The sequence below is a fragment of the Camponotus floridanus genome, unplaced genomic scaffold (genome assembly GCF_003227725.1).
Source record: "Camponotus floridanus strain SB8 unplaced genomic scaffold, Cflo_v7.5 scaffold6, whole genome shotgun sequence".
Taxonomy (NCBI): Eukaryota; Metazoa; Arthropoda; class Insecta; order Hymenoptera; family Formicidae; genus Camponotus; species Camponotus floridanus.
In genome coordinates this window covers 2918269-2940482 of record NW_020229769.1, presented here as the reverse complement: position 1 = coordinate 2940482, position 22214 = coordinate 2918269, and the positions used below count along the sequence as shown (strand labels likewise).

General features: G+C 31.9%; 1 protein-coding gene across 3 annotated transcripts in view; it reads left to right on the top strand.

Moving 5' to 3' along the window:
• The window catches only part of LOC105259468, a 237979-nt gene extending 219498 nt beyond the window's left edge, over positions 1-18481 (top strand). For all 3 annotated transcript variants that reach the window (XM_025413067.1, XM_025413065.1, XM_025413066.1), the window contains exons 10-11: positions 14669-14878; positions 17159-18481. In XM_025413067.1, coding sequence (XP_025268852.1) covers positions 14669-14878; positions 17159-17797 — 849 coding nt within the window. In that variant the 3' untranslated portion in view covers positions 17798-18481. The remainder of the gene's footprint in view (positions 1-14668; positions 14879-17158) is intronic.
• Positions 18482-22214: the final 3733 nt, after the last annotated feature.

Genomic DNA, 22214 nt, shown 5'->3' with positions numbered 1-22214 from the left:
TCTTATTCCACGGATTGTCGCTTTCGAGATTAGATGTTATTCAAGTGCGCCATTTCATTTTCCGTCCTAACATATTGCTCGCATTGTTTATAGCACTTCATTAGTTTGCTACTTTGCTTTTATGACCCGATTTCTACTTTCCTTTCTTGCTAGATGAAACAGAAACTTTAACTAGAACCGTGTCATGTTTTTTGCCACTTTCCTTTAGTACATCTGACTGTTTAATCTGAGAACTTGAAGAAACCAAACAAGCAAATGTAAAATTATATTGACGGAAAAATGAGATACAAATTAATAGTTATGAGAAAATTAACGAAACTCATAATATAATATGATTGTAATGTGATTCTATTATAAGATAGAAAGGATAATTTTAATGATAAATTATTAGTAATAAAAATATTTTTTATCATTAAAATAAAAATATCACAAATAATTTAACATATTGTAATTGTAAGTAAAAAATCTGCAAAGGTAGACAATAAAGAGAGAATATTATTAAATCTAGAATTAACGTAATTTGAAAAGAAAAATATAATGAATCAGTCTCCTCTTACAATGACGTTGCAAATCGTTCTGCAAGAGTCACCGTTCTTACAGCAGATGCTCTTAGACTTCTTTAAACTTTAAAGCACGAGTTTGCTGTATAGAGAGTATTCTAAATCTTAAAAACACGTTCTCTCATGTTTTTAAGATTTAGAATGCTCTCTATACAGCAAAAATTTAATAAGAAAATTGTTCGCTTCATAATAATTCTTACATTAATCATATTATTATTTATTATTATATCATTTAAAACATGAAACTGCTAATGGAAAAAGAAAAAATTAGAAGAAGATTAGAAGAGAAACGAGAGCAGAAAATTCAGAGGCAGAAAGAAAGTAGTATTTATGTGATCTTTTCATCTCCGATAAATGCGAGACTCATTTGCGGATCTCGTTGTAATCGATCAATCACATGTTTTATTTTAACGCGAGCGCTTTTATTTCATATACGCGTAAAAATCATAAGTTATGTATAAAAACGAAGAAAAAAACAGCTGACACGTGATTATCGTAAAGCAGAATCGCCTTTTCTTGCCCGATTTCTTTTTCCTTCGATTCCTAGTCATCCTAGCTTATCTCATACCTTACTCTTTTTCCCTTTTATCAAATTAGATTTCTCTCTTCTTTTCAAATTTATTCGCAAGCACGCGGTGCTCTTTTTTTATTATTGCTCCGAGATGCTAAAATGCGAAATCCCTCGCGTATAAAAATGATCAATGATTAATTAGAAAATAATATGCACATATATTTACACCTTCAGAATATCTATTAAGCATTTTCACCTAATAATAAACTTCAAAATAATACGATATAATTTATTTAAAAATATATAATTTGTATAAATATAAATCTAGATAAATATATAACAATAGATAAGCTCTAAATAAATATATAACAATAAATACAAAATTTAGAACATTGAAAGCTTGGACAAAGAAATAAAATTTTTACGAAAAGAATTTTTGTTATTTTGATCAAATATTATTTTTATTAAATTTTTTATTATTGACAACTAGTTAATTACAATTCAATTTTTAACAAACAAATGGATTTTTAATTCAATCTAATGCATTTATAATATAATTTCACTTTTTTTCAGTTAGTATTTTCTAAATTAAATTTCCGAATTAAATTTCCGGATGTGTTATTAATTTCTTGACATATCTACATGTTAATTACCGTGTTAATTATTGTGCGATTAAATAAGAGAGATAATTGGTTGAAATAGACAATAAAAGACTACTGAGAGGCGAAAATTAAAATATTGATCAAAAGTATGAATCCCGGACTGAGATAAAAGCGACAACGTTGAAGTGGGAATGAATATGAAAACATTCAAGTGACATTCGAACGAGGGAATAAAACACGACAATGAATAGAATATCGAAACGGCAAATGGGATTCAGCAATATCAGAGTGATGAACGTATACATTTCTGAAAACGTTCTTGTTATACGTTCTGCTATGAAACGTATACACATATCATATTTTCTTATTTACTTGACATATCGTGAATGCGATATAAAAATTGGTTTCAAAGATATATATTTACAAAGAAAATTAATACTGCATTTAAAAATTTGCATTTAGAGAAAGAGAGAGAGGGGGGGAGAATAAAGAGAATTAATACTGCACTTAAAATAATATCGCTTATAAAATATTTAGATTAAATTTCTACAATATACTTCTCTACAATATAATTTTTAAAATATAATTGAGACGGAAGCTTTTTAGTAAATTGTCTACGCTTAAGAATTTAAAAATTGCTGACCATTTTTATTGTAAAGAGCAACAATTCTATTGTAGAGGACCATCATTGGGAAGCACTTTCTTAACAAGAAATGCTAAAGTAACGAGATAACGTTCTTCATCGTTGAGATATTCGAAGTACAACGAGGATTGAATAGTCGGAGGAAAATATAACATTAGTCGATAGATTTTTGTTGTGAGAGAAGAATTCTGCCTACATAGATTACGTATCAGACCACAGAGAATGCGGTATATAAGTATCATCGATTTCCGATTTTCTTTGCGATTCCCTCAAGCATCATTTTGATTTCAAGCCATTCAATTTACTGTATAGGATTACGCTCACGAAACTAATGGCTCTCGATACTTCTGATATCGCAAAACTAGCAAAATTGCAATATGTCGTACATCAATGTAAATATTTTCATTCGAGTGTAAAATTTAACATATATTTTTCTTGTTGTATAATTTTTATTAAAATAAAAATTAAATTAAAATAATTTAAAAAAATTAATAAATAAATTTAAAAAATTAAATTAAAATAATTAAATTAAAATAATTTACATAAAGTAAAATAGTATATAATGTTTATAATGTATAACATGATATAACATAATGAACAATTTTATAAGGATTTTGTCTTCAGATAATAAATGATTGCAGCAAAGTAGCTCGTAAATTAGGATCGTAAAATTTGATACATTAACGATAAATCACTCTTGCATGTTGCATTTTATTATATAATCTATAATCTTCTATTATTATCCTCCTATATTTACCGATCATTGTTATTTAATTAATTCAAAATAAATCGAGTGAGATTACTCGAATCTGATGTGGTGGAGTACCCTTAAGTGATTTTCGTCGTAAAAATACGGAATAAAGGGGCTATAAAGCGTGGTAGTAAATACTACATCGTCGAATTAAGCGGGCACTACCATTTTTCCATTATCCGGAATCGCTTTAGTGGAATTGGCCGACTTATTTAAATTTAATGCTGACCTATCTGAGATTACTTGATACTAGTAACCTTGAATTGCTTACGAATGGTTTTGCTAAACATGTTTGTAAATGAAATTTTTACGTTACATAAACATTTAATCAATGCAATGAATTATCAAAAAAATAACATAAAAATCATTTATATTTTGAATAATATTTACTTGCAAGATAATTAAATTCGTATATATATTCTATTACATTGTAAAATATTAAAATTTCACGATAATTTTTCCAATGCTACATGACACATATATGTAGAATTTAATGATATACTTCTGATTTTTTGTTACTTTGTGTGATTGTAATAAATATTTTAATTTTTATTATTACAGAATAAAAAGTCCATATCCGAAATAAATGTCCTCGTTTTCACATTTTGTTATGAGAAAGAATATTAGTCAACGGATAATAAGCTAGCACAGCCACTTTAGCACTATCGAATAAAACTTATATATAAATTTAGTGTTATTTTGTTGCTAATGTGTTGCTATATTCCCGATTTTGTTCCTCATTATTTTCAATGAATCCAATTTTATTGCTTCACGTTTGCCTTAAAAAAAATCGAACCGAACGTGTGGCTGTGCTCAATAGACGTTTCTTTGCCAAATACTGTATTTCTACTAATCTTTATTTTTTTTTGCTTGTTTCTGTAGTTATACTCATTTTCTCTATGTTTATTTGTGTCTGCTCCTGTGTTTTTATTTATACTTATCCATAATATATAATATATAGCCACTCGTTCGGATCGATTTTTTTAAGGCAAAAGCAATGAAATCAAATTCATTAAAAATAACGAATAACAAAATCATTAAAATGTTATCGAGATATCTGATTAATACTCAATTTCATAATACTTTTTTAACATGGGATACCTTTGGCGGTGGTTTTCGGAGTTTTAAAGTGGAGCAAAACAGTCGGAAATAGAGTAACAAATTATCAACAAAAGAGCGCTAAATTTATATATAAGTTTTATTCGATTGTGCTGAAGTGGCTGTATCAGCTAAATATACGTAGATAAAAAACCAAATATGCGATTATTAAAATAACCTTCGTGTAAGAAAGCATCGCATAAACAGTGCAATGAGTAACGCGACCGAGAGACAGAAAACGGTGAATAAAGGCCAGGGACGTTTGCATCGACTTATTTAAATCCAATGTCGACTCGAGAGAGTAGTAAGCAGAGCCGCGTCGTAGCTAGGACCCCATCTTCGGTCGCTATAAAATACATTTCTGGGACGAGAGACACAGGCTTTTCCCATCCCGCTCGCTCGGCGTGTCGTCGGTAATATTGCTCGCAATAAATTACGCGGTCCTCTCGCCCAGCATCCCGACTGCCTTCTCTCTATTCCTTCCTGTCTCTTTCTCTCCTCTCCGCGGAATCTGTCGCGTCCCGAGTATCCTCCGAAACGATCCTGGTCGAGACTCGCGGACGACGTATCGCCAAAAATTTCCATGAGAATGTCGAGTCAGCTGACGTATCTGCTGCTATCCTCTTCAACTCGGACATTGAAGAATCGCGCGTCGGAATTTTAACTCTTTAAACGTGCATCCCCGAATATTTAAATCTAATTGCATTTTTATATACATATATGATCGTATTCATATTTGTAATCCTTTCAGTCTCATAAAAATGAAGGAGAAAAAATTCTTTCGCGAATTGTAACGTTGACGTGGTATTTTTATAATGAATATTGCGAGAATTGTTGGAGCCACAGATGGTTGGAATTTTATTATTGAGATACACACACCGTATTATTTTTTCTTTTATATTATCACTATTAATTATGAACATTAGATTAAATAATTATATATATTGACATATCTAAAACTGCACTTTTCATAAATTGTCTATTTATTGTCTAAAAATTGTCAATATATAATTCGGTTTGCCTATTATCTACAACTTCTTCATTGTTTTATAATTGCAAAGTGAATTTTCAGATACTTTCGAATTCAAACTACTCTCGGTAGAAGTAGAATTTACTCACAATGTCTTAGATAAAAGATACTGCCTTCTGAAATCCATTCCAAATCCAAAAATATAGCTATTTGAAATTAAGACACGTTATCTCGGGATTAAAAGTCTTTGTCTCGAATCATTGACCGCGCCATTATGTCCATTTTATGCTTACAATCGCTTACGTTCCGCTTATTTTAAGCGTCCGTCTGCCCTTAACCGCTATACAATCCACCCTTAACGCATATAAACCGTCCAGATGTTGGAAATAAAATGCATGCCAGTCTAAGCGTATAATTCGCGGATAAATCGCACAACTGCCGGAAAATCTCTCCTACCGTTCAATGATACTGTACAAAGGGGTAAATTTAATATAACGAGTGAAGGATGCGATTATAAACAATGCGGCCCGTTGAGGCTTTTAGTAATCATTCCTGTACCATTGGCTAGTTCTATCTATTCTGCATATTATAATCGAGGTCGGCGATTATTATTCGAAAAGAGCCGTCAGGGGACAGAATTATGAATCATAAAATACATATATACATGTATATGTGTGGAAGAGGGTTATAATATCGAAAGCTTGAGGGACATAAATCGTTGAAAAAGTAACACGTTAAAATTATGGTTATATTTTATTGCACTATTATTATATAATTCTCTATTTTATTCCATTTATAATTGTTTCTTTTTAGTACATATTTTATTATATATAATTTTACATATATAAAATAGAGAGGAAACATCTCCTAACTTGCTTTATAGCAAGTTTTTTTTTATTTATTTTAATTTATCTAATCAATTATTAATCAATTATATAGATTATAAATTAACTGCGCTATAGAAAAAAATTCTAGGCCTTGAGCAATATTGCCCACTTCTAAATTCTAGAGCATTGAAGGACCGAGACTTGACGTGTTCGCGAAATGAGTCTAACACGCGTGGAGTTGAACTGGGCGAAAGGCGAGACGAAGGGGTGAGATTTAATACTTTGTCGCCGTATATTAAATCGCGGCGTGGACAATGTCGGGGTCGGCGACCCTTGTTGTGAATGCGAATATCCTGATAAAATTTAACGGGCCAACTGCACCTGCAACGCGGACTCGTCTTTTCCGCCGCCTTTCCTTTTCATACGCGGTACACATGGAGTTGACACACGGTGTTTGCGTCTGACGCCGGTCTATAGAAAACGCGAACAAAGGAATTGATTACTTTAGCGCGACGTGTAAGATACGGGGTGAGCGGAACGCACAGCCAACAGTATTTCCTCGTCGTAACTTACGGCTTTCGCGATGAATTTGTAGCGGAGGCTTTTCTCAAGGAAAATATAGCGCGACATCTGGCTACGATGTAATTTATCGTGGAAAATTAAAATGTTTACAGGAAAATGAGCTTCAAGAACGGAAATAGGTAATAAAATCATATTCTTCGAATGGTTCCAACATATTTTTAATAAATATTATGTAAAAAATTAGAATGCTTCGATAAATGAAAGTTTTTGGTAAAACAAACCAGTTATGATTTGATAAAATGAGAGATTACAATAAAAAGATGCAGTAGAATCACCTTACGTATAACATATAAAAATTCTAAATGTACTAGGAAAATTAACATATCTATACGTATTTCTAAAATTAATTTTATTAATGTTATAACGCAAATATTATTATTAAACTAACAAGAAGATAATATAGGAAATAATCGAAATAAAAAATTATTATTCTTATAAATTATTATTATAATTGAAATAAAAAAAATTATTATGTCTTATCAACGAAACAATAATAGTTTTCATTGTAAATCAAATTAGGAAACAAGTATATATTTCTCATCAATGACAAAATCAAGCTTATTACGCGAACAGAGAAAGAGAGAGAAGCTACGATATTTAATAATAATACGTCAAAATTACGTCGATTTATTGGGAAGATAGTCGCAGTATCCGGGAAGCTGTAAAATAATTTGTAACAGCGAAAAGAGAAAATTATACGGCGCTCTTGCTGACGCTCCACAATTAGCGGGAATCAATTTGCGTCGGAAACTATTAAACACCGCTTCCTTCCGTTCCAATTTTCTGGTATTATTCACCATTGCACCCCGCAAAGACACGCCGGGCCATTGTGCCGCATAAAATGCTGCCAGCGCGAAAAACATAAATTATGAAGCCGACATGTGTCGCTAATAATCAACAAACCGACAAGTATATATGCGCAACGCGCTGTAATTATCAAATGTAATTCTCGATTTACAGAATTGTGTGACCTCATTTTACGCGGTAAATCACATGCGAACATAATGTACTCTCGCCGTTAACTAAAGTTGACTTTCATCTCCAGCTGCTTTTCAAATAAATATTGAATATTATAAATTTCAAACTCTGATGACAAAAAGAAATTCTAATTTTTATATAGAAAATTTTAATTAAACAAAAAGTTAAATATAATTAAATCAAATACTTTTTTTTCCTCATTTATCTTCTCTTCTTTCTCCTCTAATAATGTGAATATTTATAACATTTTTAATATATGCTTTATATAAATTTGTTTTTATTTTTGTTATATGATTTCAGAAAGAACGCAAAAATACGTGTAACTTATCCGAATATTTTATCTGAACATTTTTGTCTTAAGTGTAAGAATCAATAGTTTAGTACAATAGTAATTTGATAAATTTAGAAAAGAGTTTGAGACAAATCATATCGTTTCCATAATTTTATATACAATTATTAATGATGCTATCTAATTTTTTCATCTATATAAATATACAGAGTTAGATCACCTATTTAGATCGTAAAACGATCCGATGATAAATCCAACTTGTCCGGTTATTTCAATCAAAGCATTGCACTTTATTCACAATTGAATCAAACACTGACGTATCGCATAGATTAGTAATTCGTTGACCCATTTCAAAATTAAGCAGATTATATTATCGCGACGTTTTATATTACACTCAAATACACGTATTTATCTTCATTAAAAATCCTGTATACTGTTTCAATAATAAACTTGACGAAATTTTTTTAATAATAAACTTGACAAATTTTATTTAATTTTTTGGAGTAAGCATTACAACATAGAAAATTAGTTATATCAGACAAAACGCAAGCGTTTACTTTAATTTATATATATAAATATTTAATTAATCCAACGATTGCATTTTGATTCATCTTTTCGTTCGGTATATATAAGTATTTAATCAATTAATCGAGCGATTACATTCGGCCATTTTACTCGCCGCGTTACAGTGAATATCGCGCAAGAGAGGCAGGCAACATGCGCGGCGTCGTGCACGATTTCGATCGTCCGCGCGCAGACGAAAAACGCCCAATTTATATCTCGACTTCCGGACGCGATAGCGATTTCGTTCTTTTTGCATAAAATTCTACACCATTTCGCGGCACTACCGTTTAAATCCCGTCTCGATCGCCCGAGGAGCGGCTGACTTACAGTGAATATCCGAAATCTGCTTCTTGGACTCACGCTTAAGTGTAATATTTATATATATCGAATAAAAAAGCGAGTCGGAACGCAATCAGTCGAATAGTGAATTAAATACTTACATATACCAAACGAAAAGATGAATCGGAATGCATTCGTTCGATTAATTCGTTAAATATTTATATTAATATATCGACAAGACATAGTCGAAAATCGTTTGTCGTAAAAAATTCTATCCGAAGAACTGCACAAGCGGTGTCATTGACAGTCACGGGGTTCATTACAGTATTCTTACGGAGGCGCATCCTCCGTAATTTTAGCCAATTTTCTCGCATTATTCCAGTCGCTCGGCACGTTCGGCTGGAGTGCCAAGTGAGTGTCCCCGTAAATCTGACGATCCGCCGGCAGAATTATTTCCTGCCAAAAAAGGTCGCTGTTTCTAAAAAATAGAGGAAAAAGGAAGAAGGATCACGTGCATAAAACCAGTATCGCACGTTCCATACGCTGCAAATCCCCATTGGTGAATTACGAGGGCGTGTGGTACGCAACGGGCGACATACGTGCCTCTTTTTGCAACCCCCATGTTCGGGACAGAACACCGTCGGAAAAAAAAGACTAAAGACCGACGACGTTTTTACAGCTTTCACGCAAGAACGTAACTAGGCGAGATAGTAAAATGCGCATCAAGTTTAATATCATGCTGTAAAAAGAAAATAATAATTCTATTGCAAATAAAATAAAATCTGTTCATTTAGAAACTCGTATGTTTTTTTTTGCAATAATGTAAAAATAAAATTGTCACAATAATATCACATAATAAAATGAAAATACTGCATTTTATTTGCTTTTTGAGATAAAAATACACGTGCGCATACAAAGAGGAGAGTAGAATGTAAAATTAACTGAATTCGCTGATATCAATATGCATAGTATACAGTTAATTGATTAGGTTAATTGACTGAATTAATCTCACATGTGTAGGATCCATTGAAATGTACTGAACCCGAATGTAAATACATACATTGAGTTCTGCTGTTTACTTGTTCGATCTGTATTAAATCGCTATCTATCGTATAATATCGAGTCTTCAATTTAATTTTTGGCTCTCTTTAAAACTTTTTATTAATAGAAAATTAGTTTTTTTATATTTTTGTACACAATTATTTATAATGATACATGATATTAATAATTATCAATCATGGGGAAGAGAAAATACTGTTGTGTGCGTGAAAAAACAATTAAAAAGCTTAATTTAACTTGAAGAAATTTTCATCTAGTTATGTTAGTGCATTTGTCTCAGTGTTTATCTTGAGTTTTTCGCACTTTTGGTGAATTTGACTTTTTTCACATCATACCAGATGCGATGAAGCTTTTCCGACTCCATCCGGGAAACGAAAAAGCTTCTAGAGGAAAAAACAATGAAGGATTTTTCGTGTCGCGGTTTTACGAAAAACGTCGCAGTTTTACGTTCTGCTTTTTGTTGGTATTTACTACCTTTTTCATAGGATTTCTCAGTAAATTTGTTTATTATTGCTCTGCTATGTTTTTAAACGGACGAAGATAAAAATTACTTCAATAATTAATTTGTACAGACAATGCTTTAAAAAGCAAATAAATCCTCGTTTAGTAATTTAATAAGCAATTTTGTGCTTATTAAGGCAAAATATCAATCTCAAGAAACTTATAGATGATGTGATATTCTTTTCATTTGTAATTATATTTTAATTTCAATAAAGCAAGAAATTCATTATAATACACACATATATTTTATTCATCACTTTGATATTTCTAGATTACACATTGGATGTCATTAGTTTAAATCCGAGCAAAAAATGATAAGGCATTCAAATTCATTAATAATGATAAAAAGTAAAAAAATATATATATGTTTAAATCTGCGAAAAGTAATATTTTTAAATTTTATATTTTCAACAAATGTATGCTACTTTTAGATTTGAGAGCTGATTCTGAGCTGAAGGTTAATAGCTGAGATTAAATAGCTGTGAGTTTGAATTGAAAGTTTATGTACACGTAAATTCGCAACTTTACTCAAAATTACATTTTAAGATCCCGAGAATAAAGATACTATTTCGTATAAAGATACTATTCTTAGCATAATTCTCGCAGCGCCTTATCACTGGATGCATGTGCATCAAATGTACAATCTCTAGTAAACGCGAATGCAATTTCTCGCTAACGAATCGCGGATTCGACGAATACTTTGTACGCGCATCCGCGAAATAATATCAAAGACGGATTCTCGCTATCGTCGACGATTCTCTCAGGCGCACATTTCGTTTTAAATAGTCTCAAAAAACAAATTCAAGGCACGTATATATATATTGTACGCAGTCTCACCCGCTTTTCATCTCGACGTTGACAACGACGTGCTGGATTCAGCGCCGGTTTTATTCATTCCGCTCTTCAACCGCGAGCTGATGAAACCAGGCAGGATTTCGCGAACGAGTTGGAGAACGAACTACCCAGGAAGCGACACTCGTCAACAAACGCTTGTCAGGAAGCAATAAATATCACCGGCTCGTAAATATAGCGGTTAGCAACAATAAATTCCGCGTTACTTTAGGATTTTCCACGAGATGAATCTCAAAGGACAGAACGCGCAACATTTTACGCTCTTGTTTGTTAATCTTACGTAGTCTTGCACATTTGAAGATTTACATGTGTATGTGCAAGGTATATTTTAAAAGTAATATATGTATTTAAAAGTAATATTTTTTAAAATTATTTAAACACACTTAGAGACAAATAAACAATATAAAATTGGTTGCAAATATCTTTTAAAAATAACAAAATGGAAGAATTCTTTTAAATATTTTGTACATCTATTTAGATAAAAATTGTGTTTTAAAATTATATTTATAAAAATCGTATTTAAATTGGTTTTTATAAACAAATAAAAATATTTCTATAAATGTTTTTGACTGTTTTAAATATAATTGTCTAGTCTCTTCAAAATCTGTGTCAGTTTTTTTTCGATAGACAAAAAATTAGGAAAAAAATTATAATGTAACTGGGTCACCAGTACTGAGTGTGTATCAGTGATTGCGGAGTTAAACTGCTATTATAGAACTTGTCCAGTTTAGAAACTTTATTGAATAAAGAAAAAATATGGTGTGATATAAAATTTAATATTATCAGGAAAACACGCACACATACATGTTTGTTTAAGAACTTAAATTGCGCATATCGAGAAATAATGGACTTGAAAATATAATACAATATAAAGTATTCGTTCTAGTTCAAGATAGAATTTTAACACATTTCTAAAATTTTGGAATAAAGACGCGAGTTGAAATTTTTTATATGATATCATGCTGCGTATTTTTAAATCTTTGTATGATTTAAATATTTTTCATGTTAAAATTAAAATATTTTATTCATGAAACGAAACATTTGATTCTTAAAACAGAATCAATCTTTTATCAAATTTAATTATATACATACTGAGCTTTTATTCAGAATATATTTTTTTGAATCTCAATCATTTTAGTCTGAGATATTAATATACACATATAATATACACATTTATATATGTATATGTGTGCATGATAAATATTATGAATAATTATAGATATATCTTTTTGTTGTCCACTGATTTGCGTCATATTGAATAAAATGTAATAATCTGTCAAAGCATTGTAAGTACTTTGCTCTCTAGACTTATTTATACCTCTATTGAAATATTTTTTTTCATTTGATCGAGATACGAGCTGGATTAAATAATCGAATATTTCTTTTCGAGAGCGAAATCTATCTTTGGCCCTATTTGCCGACTGCAGAATAATTATCACAATGCATGATAGACGACAATTTTTAATTGAAAAAGAATGTCGTTATTTCACATTAACTGATATGTAAATTGCTTCGAGAGTCGTGAGTTCTACAGTGAAGGAAAGAAAATATCAATATTTTATTGTAGATGACTCATGACTCTCGAAGCAATTTACATATCAGTTAATGTGAAATAACGACATTCTTTTTCCATTAAAAATTGTCTATCATCCAATACTATTCTATTTAACGTAATATATAATAAAATTATTCTCTCTAATTCTCTGATTTTTAATGACATTTCATGAAATAATTAAAAGAAATACACGTTTTTATTCATCTTAATATAAGTAATTATTAGAAAAATGTTAAAATTATCAAAAAAAATTCAAATATATATAAACTTTATAATCTCTATATCTCATACGAAGTATATTAATTACATATTTTAAATTATGCAAAATTTTAAATAATAATAATAATGTAATAATATATTTGACAATAATCTGAACAAGATACATATGTAATAAGCAATGTTCGTCTATGAAAAGGCAAAGTTTTTTTTGTATGTATCAAAAAGGAAAAATTTTTCAGTATTTATTATTAAAAATATTTGTATTAAAAGTATATAGAAAATATCTCATGTCGTTATTAATCACGTTCGATAGAATAATCGTGTTCCTTATATCGCCTCGAAAAACTTCGCCGTCAGCGTCTCGCACAACTCTCATCAAGCTTGGTTTACGCAACTCAAGATTCTCATAAATCTCACATAAGGTTCGAAAGTAAAACTAACTTATTAATGAACGTACGCGTTTAATGTACGACGCGTAAACTGGGCAAACAGCCGGGGTTTCCGCTTACATAGTTTTCCGTAGAGAAGCGAGCTCTTCCCTCTGCTTGCTCTCCAACTCCCATGAGATACACTCCCCGTACGTGACGACGTTTCTTGCATAATGAAGCTACATCGTTCCCTGTGTCCCGCTCTCATGACTTGAGATCGAACGAGCAAGGCTCTGCCATGCTTTCAGATCCTTCTTGTTCGAGAAAGAAAATCTAATATTATCGATAGTGCATTTAATTTAACTCTTAATTAGAAGCTTAAACGCTTCAGAGATGAGACTTTGTGAGAAAGAGTTTGATGGAAAATTTATCTCGGGAATTCGTCTTTGCGACGAAAAGCGTCGATTAATTCGCAGAAGATGACTTTGGTTGGATTAATCGCCTCGTTAATCCCATGTTACCATCGTCCCCGGGCGATTCGCAGCGATGCCCGTATAATTCGCGTTGTGCAATTCCTCTCTCGCTGTCTTATTGTCGGAATAACGTAATAACGTCGACGTATAGTCGGCGAGATCGTCGCGACGACGAAGCGCGAGCTGAAATGCTCTTCGTTCGACTTAACGACATTCTCGTGGCAGATTAGTTCGAGTGAGACCTAAGTAATCCGGGTGCAGAGCGACGAGGTGCGATGCACCGGGATAGGATTAACCGGAGCTTCAGCGAACTGCGCGGATGCTGCGCTTACGGATTCTGACGTCGAAATTTTCACAGGTCCACGTCATTTACACGCGATTTAACGGAAGGTATTAATCACTTTGCGCTCTTAACATAATATAACATCGTCAGATGGGGTGTAAAGTGCGTTTAAGCGCCCTGGCTGTAAACTGATGCGAGCATCTTAGGCACCCTGCATTCGTCATTACACAAGCAGAGTAAAAAAATAGCTCTGCATTTAAATTAATTAGTTAGTAATTGAAAGAAATATGTTTGCATAAATGTATAAAAAGTTGTATTTTAATAATTAAAAGTCGATTAAGACTTAGAATCAACTCTTGTAATTTTTTACATTTGCATAATCATTAATTTTTAATATTTTCACTTTCCTCTGATAAAAGTAAAAGTAATTCAGGTGTCTTAATATGCACCTTCTTCTAGAAAAAAGCAGCTAATATCGATTAATTGAATAACACACAGAAAATAAAAGTAAACACATTTAATTCGAAAGCGATTATGAAAATGTAAATATTTTCAAACTAAATATTAAATTTCATATGAATATAAAGGAGTTATTTATTTTATGTTTAAACATATATGATTAATATAAATTATATATGCATACTTTTATAATTATGTTTACGTATAATCGTATCCTTGGAATTTAATTTGTCTGCTTTTAACAGGAATCCGACAGTCTGGCAGTGTTTTCCGAATTGTTGAGATACACGAGCGTACGTGAATTGAGTCTGTGTAACGCACGCTTGCATTTAGCGGTGCACGAAGGTCCCTTAGCGAGATTAGGACGTCGCGACGATGCCGGTGCCGAACTTCTCCGAGCCGCACCACCTCCAGCCTGTCCTGCAATCGTCTTCCTGAGATTAGCGGGATTCCAGGTGAGCGAGATTATTGTTTTCTCGAATACTGCTTTGAAAATGCTAATCGGAATATTCAAAATTACATTTATCATTAAAATTTCTTGAGGATTTGAATAGCATGAAAATCGGAAAATAAAAAAAAATATGTTTATAATTAATTAAAAATTAATTCATTAAATATTAATTCATAAAAATTAATTTTCTTAAAGTTTACATTTCAAACGCTTTTAATATTCACAAACGTGTTACTAATAAGTAGATCACGATTTATATAGTAAAGTTTGGAAACTTGTGTAAAATAACTCGGCGAACTGTCTTATATTATTTGAAATGAAGTACGTAAAATAATTAGAAGGGAAGCCATTAAATGGTCTAATTCGCTTACAAACTCGCTTACGAATCTGGTCCTAGAATATAACAACGCTGACGTTAATAACATATGCAATCCCATTATACTGGACTAACATACGAAGCTTGCCCATCCACTGATGCGGTTACATGTCTTCAAGTGCGCTACATGCGGATATCCGTATCGTTACGAGAAGATAACACTCGTACACAGTATCCACGGTAGTAGTAGTAGACGCAGTTGTAACTGTCTGTCTCTCTGTTCAAACTCCCTGGAATGTATATAAGGCTGGTATACCTATCGTGTTTCCGAGATCTCGCAGAGCCCATTAGATACACTCGCGCCTCGATCCTCGGGCAGAATAGTTCGTGATCCGGGTTCCTGTTTCTCACGGAGATGATCCGTTTTGCTTGAAAAATGAATCTCCTCTATATGGTTCATGAAACATGTCACGAAGAGAATCGGTTAGGCCACCGAAATACCGAATATCATTTTCCCTCGTCTAATATCGTCTCCTTCTTCTTGATAATTTTGACCCTAGTCCGGAAATTGTGAACGTGCTGGACCATCCCGTAACATCTCGGATATTGTCTTCTCGTTGCTCTAGAATTCTAATCAAGAAACTCTGATTCAAGCATCTCTGTCCAAGAATTCATCTCAAATTTTTTTATGAGATTGAAAAATGCAACATGTCAGTTATATCAAATTGTAGCCATCGACAAACGCATTTTTATAGGAATAATTCACATATGACATAAATAAAATTTACAATCATTTTGAATGCTAAATGTGATATCTTTGAATATGATATACATAATTTTTAGCTACTAGTTTATTTCAGTAAATATTTATTTGTATATTTATAAAAAGAAGAAATGGATATTGGACTGGAATTATCTCATTTCATGTTCGAAATGCTACTTGTGTGTTTGCTTGAAATGTTTGTCAGGTCTTGTGTCAGGCTCTCCTTTCTTTATCTATGTAACTTAACAAATTAATAAATAGATAAAGAAATTTAGGCTCTGTTTTTGTATTAAACAAAGAAATCATATAGGAGAAAAGGAGCAATTAAGAGCCGACGCGGATGGAAGTGCGTAAAATTTCGGAGATTAAAAATCCGCGAATTAAATCGCATTTGAAAAAACATATATGCCTATATTTTACTTGGTGTATAAACCAAGATAAAAATTCTCAAATCGAGAATACTATAAGACCCCTCTTTACCCCCCCTGAAGAGATGTAACTTATATATTTTCTATTACACGCGCAATTACAGTTGGTTGTGCCACAATGACGATAAATAAAGGACGACCCGAACCCCCTCGACATTCGTCTTCGTTGTCCCCGCATTACACCGACTCTCGATTCTGCTTCCCTTTTTCTGTACAGGGTGATTTTTAAATAAAGTATCAAACTTTACAAGCGCATTTTTACGAATTTACAGTCTAGTTTTTCTCTGAACAAAAATTACTCCGCTTATCGCAAACTTTCAATTTTCAAGTATTTTTGTTAATTAACTCTCTCCTTGAAGAGTTTGATGCAACACTTTAATCTAATCCACTTTTGTTAAAAGCTCGAGAAGATTAAACTAATTTAAATTCTCTCTTGTGACTTTAAGATTAATTTTCCCAAGTTTTTAAATAAAAACTAAAAAAATGTATGATTCTGTTAAAAAATCTTTAAATTAAAAACTCTTACAAATTAAATTTTATTTAAAAAATAAATTTTCACTGTAAAACAAATATCAAATGTTCTTTTAAGTTTATTGAATTTACTTTCAATTGTTTGTTATAAATTAAGAAAAACAATTTAAAATATTTAGAGAACTCATAGAAACGAAAAATTGCTTGCCGGATCTGAGGAATCACCCTGTACGTCTCTCAGGCTGAAAGCGAGCGAAACAAATTGCGCTCGATAAGGTTTACCGAGGAAATTATTTCTGATTGCAGGTGACAGTGAACGATCGTTTGGCGTTACGTGGACCATTGTTGCTACCTTTCCTGGCGGGTTTTACGTCGCTGAGCGAGCTCGACCTGTCGCTGGACAAGTCAACGATCGGCGGCAGCAGCGGCTCGCTGCTCTTCATCGATGACAAGATATTACAGCAATTCTTCTGCTGTCTGGCGGCGCACTTTCGCAGTCTGCAGTCGCTCCGGATCAACTTTTGGCGGATCACTTTGGAGGACAGCGATCGCACGATGCGGCAGATCGCCAAGTACCTCAAGTTGTGCGGCCTGAGCTTTCTCAGGGCGATCGGTCTGATCGTCACCGACAGCGCTAAGCGAGTGCAAATGGAGCACGTGTTTGTGCAGACAATCCTTACGCATCTGCAATGCCTCACCTGGCTATGCTTGGACGGCGTCGAACTTACCGAGACGCAGGCTACCAGTATCGGCAAATGCGTGCGTGATCGTTATCCCGGCACCGCTTTGGAAATCAGTGCCAAAGACGTGCACGTGAGATCGGTCAAGGCTCTGGTGACCGCGGCCGAGGAAGGTGGCAGAACGGAAGTAGTTTATACCGGTGGTCCTAATTGCCGTCTGAAGATTACGAAGATGCAAAAGGGTGGCCGGGGAAAGAAGAAATGAAGATATCGCGAATGATAATTTTGGAGGAAGTTACCCTGGAATTTGCCGCGAGGCAAGAAGAAAATAAAGGGAACGAAGAGTCTATCGAAGATAGAGAGAAATGATCGATCTCTTTGCGGATGAGGTTGTAGGATTAAAGAATCCAGAGAGATAAGAAGAGAGTCTAGAGAACAAGAAGAAGAAATAAAGTCGGTAGATCGTACTCTGAGGAAGTTGTAGAGAATCAAACAAAAAATTAAAGAGGCGATAGGTAAGACAGAGATATAATACAGATTTTTAGAAAAGACGAATAAATCGAAGAATATATGAAGCGAGAATCAATGTCGATTTTAGTCGTGTGACGGTAAACAAGAGGTAAAAATGCAGAGAAATGTAAAAGAGAAATGTGGGTTAACTTTATACTTATTTTTGTCTTACTGTGATTTCGTTTCCTGCGCGTGTGTTTCGGGACGCGTTAATCTACAATATAGACTTTATATTATAGGTAGCGGTTATTAGCTCTCAAGGATGATTCATTACAACAACGGAAAGTATTTTCGCTCATTTAACATTTTCAAGAAATGATAAAAAATAGCACAAAGAAATTTATGTTATATGAAGTGATTTTCACTATTCTAGTAAAATGAATATCACTGACTATTGATATTGGATCATATTGAATAAAAATTATGCCAAATGGCGAAAGCAGAAACATTTATTTAAAAATAAAAACAAAAAATATATCTTTCATCTTGAATAATTTTGTTTTTAAGCGAAAAACATAATTATTCTAAAAGTATTAACTTGCAAATAGCATTATTATCATAGTTGATATTAATAAAAAAAAATCATTTAATATATATATTTATTTTTCATCCTTTTATATATTTTCTACAATCTTTTATGCGAATAAAATCTTTGTTTTGCAAATCTTCATTTTCGTTCATATATTTGTAAATATTCACTTTAATGAATAGAAGCAAAATATGTTTACTTCATATTTAATTCATTATAATTGTAATCAATGGAATTTTATGGATAAATCACATTATTATTGTTAGAATATGGAAGAAATCGATTGGAATTCCGTTGGATGAATGGAAGTTCCGTGTGAAAGAATTTTCCTTTTAATATTTTTTAAAGAATGCGAGAGGAAACGGAAAGATTTATCGCGAGGCGAGAAGAATATTTAAGCGGGAAAACAAGAGGCTGTTGCAATTACATAAGTACCGTTCGTTGTTGTTAGATGAAGATGTAAGATATGATTCAGAGTAATATATTATTTAGCGATATAGATCACATACGATCGTCACACGATATTATTAAATGTTACGACCGACTATCATTTGTGATCGGCAAGAAGATACGGTAGCTTTACTGAAGGGGTTGCGTGTTGTTGGAGACTTGAAGAAATTTTATAGAATAAATTTTAAACGATAGAATACACAAAAAACACATACACCTACGTACGTATATATTATGCGTTTTTCCGCGAAAAGCGTGAAAGGAAAGAAAGTCGAACATTCGTAATTCTCTAAGATAAAGAGTACATATGCAGGCACCGATGCAGGCTATTGTTGTATAAAATAATTAATTATTCTAATTAAGATGACTGCCAAACATAATATTCGAAGATCCGCATTTTTCGCATAAGCATTTAGCGCTAAACTTGATGTTAATATATATATATATATATATATATATATATATATATATATATATATATATATCACGTTATCTAAAAAAAAAAAGATCGCTTCCAATGTCAATAGACGAATAGATCCGATCATCTTTAGCGCTAGATGTGAACTGCGAATGCTTTGGTATCATTTATCAATGTCGCGCAAACATTTTAGAAAGTCGTTCCTGCGATTGTGCTACGAATCCCATAAAATGTATCTTACATGAGCTGAGAACAATGTTACGCGTGATTTCGATTGATGAGATGATCGATCGTGATCAAATGCACCAACGATAACTGCCATTCAACTGGAACCACTAATAGGAATAAAAGAAAGCGATCGGCGAAACGCGAAGGGAGCTTTGTTGATTTTTGAATTGCGCCTTACATAAAGCGTCGATCGAAAATCTGTTTGAAAAATCAATTCAAACATCAATTTTAACAAATGCATAATATATACTATAAAAAAATAAATGTATTAAATCTTATAAAAATTTTATTAAATATTACATATATATTATATATTATAATTTTGAAAAATTGGAAAATTCGATTATAATAATCTTACTAAAAAGTCTTGGTTTTGCTTTAATTTTAGTTTCAATGTATTTTCTTTTTTTTTTTAAGAAAAATGTTACATTTAAAAAATATTTTATATTAGAATATTCTATAGTTTTTTGTGATCAATCTTCAAATTAAAATTAAGAAAAAATTATATGTCTGAAAAAATAATTGTATAATTAAATTAATAACTCTATTAGCTCCAACATATTTTGCTGAAAAAAATTACAATTGAAATAGTAGAAATGTAAGATTGTTGATTGCATTGATTTTTTTGATTTATGATTTCGGATTTCATCTGACGCTTATAAAGGACAGTACTCGTTGAGAGTTTCCTCTCCCTTTTCGTGGTGTTTTTCCAGAACATACAGCACCATCCCGTGTAATTCTTTATTATCCGAAACTAGATATATAAGTGCTCTCGCTCGAGCATATGTACGACGAATTTTGTCATTTTTGATAGTTTGCTATGTACATAAGAATTTCTCCGATTATACCGCGTACAATCGCGATCTGTTAACATTTGTGAGTCCATTTTACGAGAAAATCAACACTCGGCAAGACTGAAGTTGATGGTCACATATACATATATACAATGCACACACACACATACACGTCCTCGCGCGCGCGCACACAGAAGTAAATACACAAACATATATTATTAGTTACGTGGCCAAGCGATTAAAATTGCGGCGACTTGCGAGATAAGCGCCCGACATACTCGCATGTGCCGGGAATCAACTTGAATAATTTTATTATAAATATTTATGTATTTATATGTGTACACATATCTTCTCCAAATAAATGTAATATGTGTTTGAGAATTTCGTCTCAATAATCGTGCAATGCGCGACACAAATGCGAAAACTTGCGTAAAAGAAATTGATATGATGTTAAAAAATTAATGATTAGTTTATATTATCATTTAATCATTACTATTATATTAAGATAAAAAGGCTACACTCGATTTATTATTAGTTAGAGAAGAATTCGATTATTAAAATTTAAAAAAATGATATGCAGAGAAAGATTTTGGAAAAATAGATAATATTGTTGATCAGCTAATAATATATGATGTTAATAAATTAAACATGTAATTTTTTCATTTTTTATCATCAACAATTATAAAAAATTCGTGCTCCAAACGTTTGTAAAGCGTCGATAATAATCATTAATTGACAAGCAAACGCAAGCTGTAAATTGCCAAAGGATGAAGAACCCATTGTAAGTACGTATTTTTATTATATTTACACGTTCCATCTTTTTATAATAATCATACGCATCCGCGCATTCATAAATCTATGTAATGAAAATATTGGAAAAACGTAACAAAGATCCGCAAAGCACGATGCATTTTCTCATGCGTTATACAAATATTCGTTCTTATCTCTGGAATCGTTTGTCTGGAAAAAAAACATTAATTGTCGATCATTGTATCTAACATCGCGATATATAAATATGACTGTCTACAGTCATAGTCATATTAAAGTCAATAGTGATCGAAGCGACTTCATAGTGATATTTTATTACTTATAACATAATAATTAAATTTGGCCTGCGTTACATCACACTTGGAAGTAATGTCTCGAATAATACCGGTTTATTTATATTAACTTGATACATATAGAATATGCATGTAAATATCGCACTATTCTTATCGCTCTTTTTATCTCTTGTTACTCTAAATGTCTCGAGTCATCTAATTGTGTGTGAAATCAAAAAGTTTAGAGAAAAACACTGCGTTTAACGATATGAGATTTCGATTATCCATAGCTTTTTCAAAAATTTGGAAAAATTGCGTTAAAAAAAAATCATAGTAAAAGACAAAATATATTTCTTAGAAGAAAAAAAACATATGTTTTTTTCTTATAATTCTTTGGATCCTGGCTTATGTACCTTCATAAGCTTCAATCTTTCATCATTGATTGAATATTCCAATAAATATTTGTCTACAATGTTGATATTGGTTTCCAATAATTATAATAAAAATTATAATTATAAAATGATGTACAAATAATATAAATCTTCAGCAGATGATATATACAATCAATATTATATTCAACAAATATTCCATACATGCTAAGTTACATTTATTAATTCGTATTATTTTAACAAAGGAAGATAATAATAAAATACTTAGCATGGACGGAAAATACAAATTGCAATCTCTTTTCTTAGATCAACATATAAAATAAT